Genomic DNA, 1,087 nt, shown 5'->3' on the forward strand with positions numbered 1-1,087 from the left:
AAGTAAGACCCGCGAAACAGACGCCGTCACCCACCGTTGTGGCAGGCGTGTGCGACGCACAGCCCGCCGCTCTCAAAGCCCAGGCCGCTCAGCAGCGTGTTGGCCTGCGCGGGCGCACGGCAGAGCGAGGAGCGAGGGGCCTTGCTTGCTGTCAAGTCAGGTGCTTGAAGCGAACGAAGGAGAGGACGTGATCTCACGTCCTCTCTTTCTTTTGAAGTTTGCTTGCTCAGCCACATACAGCGGTACCCGCACGGTTTGGCTGACAGGTCGACCGCACGAGCGAGCTGCTGCCGGTGCGTGTGCGGCGCCCAGACGCGGACGCTCGTCTCCGCACGCCGCCACGCGCGGCCTCGAGAAGCTTCCGGCGCCCCGGCTTGCCTCGACGACGCGCTCCAGCGCGGGCGTCACCTGCGGCACCAGCGGCGGGGCGGGCCGCGCGCTCACATAGATGCGTCCCAGCTCGGGGCCAAGCGGCAACTCTGCTCCCACCTCCCCCCCTCTAGCATATAAAATCTCAGCGCTGAAGCCGCGTCGACGCCGCGGCGTGTCAGGGCGGTGGCCGGCACTGTGACCGGCCAGGCCCCCCACTCTGACGCATCACCGGCCCCACCCCACGCATCAACTACAGGGCCTCGCTCAAGCAAGCCCTCCAGCCGCCTCTGACGCTGCGACAGGCCGTGTGCAAGCGCCCGCACAGGCGCACGCACCGCCTCGGCCGCGCGGGACCGAACGCCCTCACAACCCGCCCACGCGGCCGCACCGGCTCTGCGCGCCGCCGTGCACCCGCACGTACGCTCAGGCGCTCACGCTCTTAGCCTCCAGTGCCGCCACCGCCTCGGCGCCGTCCGCCAGCAGCACGTCCCTGCAGAGCCGCGCCAGGGCGGTGCCCGTGATGGAGGGGGCGCCCCCGAAGAAGTTCAGGCTGCGGGCCTCCGCCACGGTGCGCGCCTCGTACTGCAAGCGGGGGGTGAAGGCGTGCAGTAAAATTGGTTTGAAGTAGGGGTGCTCGGCACAGGCTGTGGGGGGGAGGGGGGGCCCATGGCTCCGGGCTGAGCAAAGGCCCGTGAGCGGCATCAGAGGCGGGGGG

The 1,087-nt window shown here is 70.2% G+C and overlaps 1 protein-coding gene across 1 annotated transcript in view; it reads right to left on the minus strand.

Annotated features, from left to right (window-relative positions):
* Positions 1-26: 26 nt before the first annotated feature.
* MNEG_9472 (glycerol dehydrogenase) overlaps positions 27-1,087 on the minus strand; it is a gene marked incomplete at both ends in the record, with an annotated part of 3,137 nt that continues 2,076 nt past the window's right edge. The window contains 3 exons of the mRNA XM_014042058.1: positions 27-104; positions 343-408; positions 808-954. Coding sequence (XP_013897512.1) covers positions 27-104; positions 343-408; positions 808-954 — 291 coding nt within the window. The remainder of the gene's footprint in view (positions 105-342; positions 409-807; positions 955-1,087) is intronic.

Source organism: Monoraphidium neglectum (genome assembly GCF_000611645.1).
Source record: "Monoraphidium neglectum strain SAG 48.87 unplaced genomic scaffold scaffold01949, whole genome shotgun sequence".
In the NCBI taxonomy this organism is placed as follows: domain Eukaryota; kingdom Viridiplantae; phylum Chlorophyta; class Chlorophyceae; order Sphaeropleales; family Selenastraceae; genus Monoraphidium; species Monoraphidium neglectum.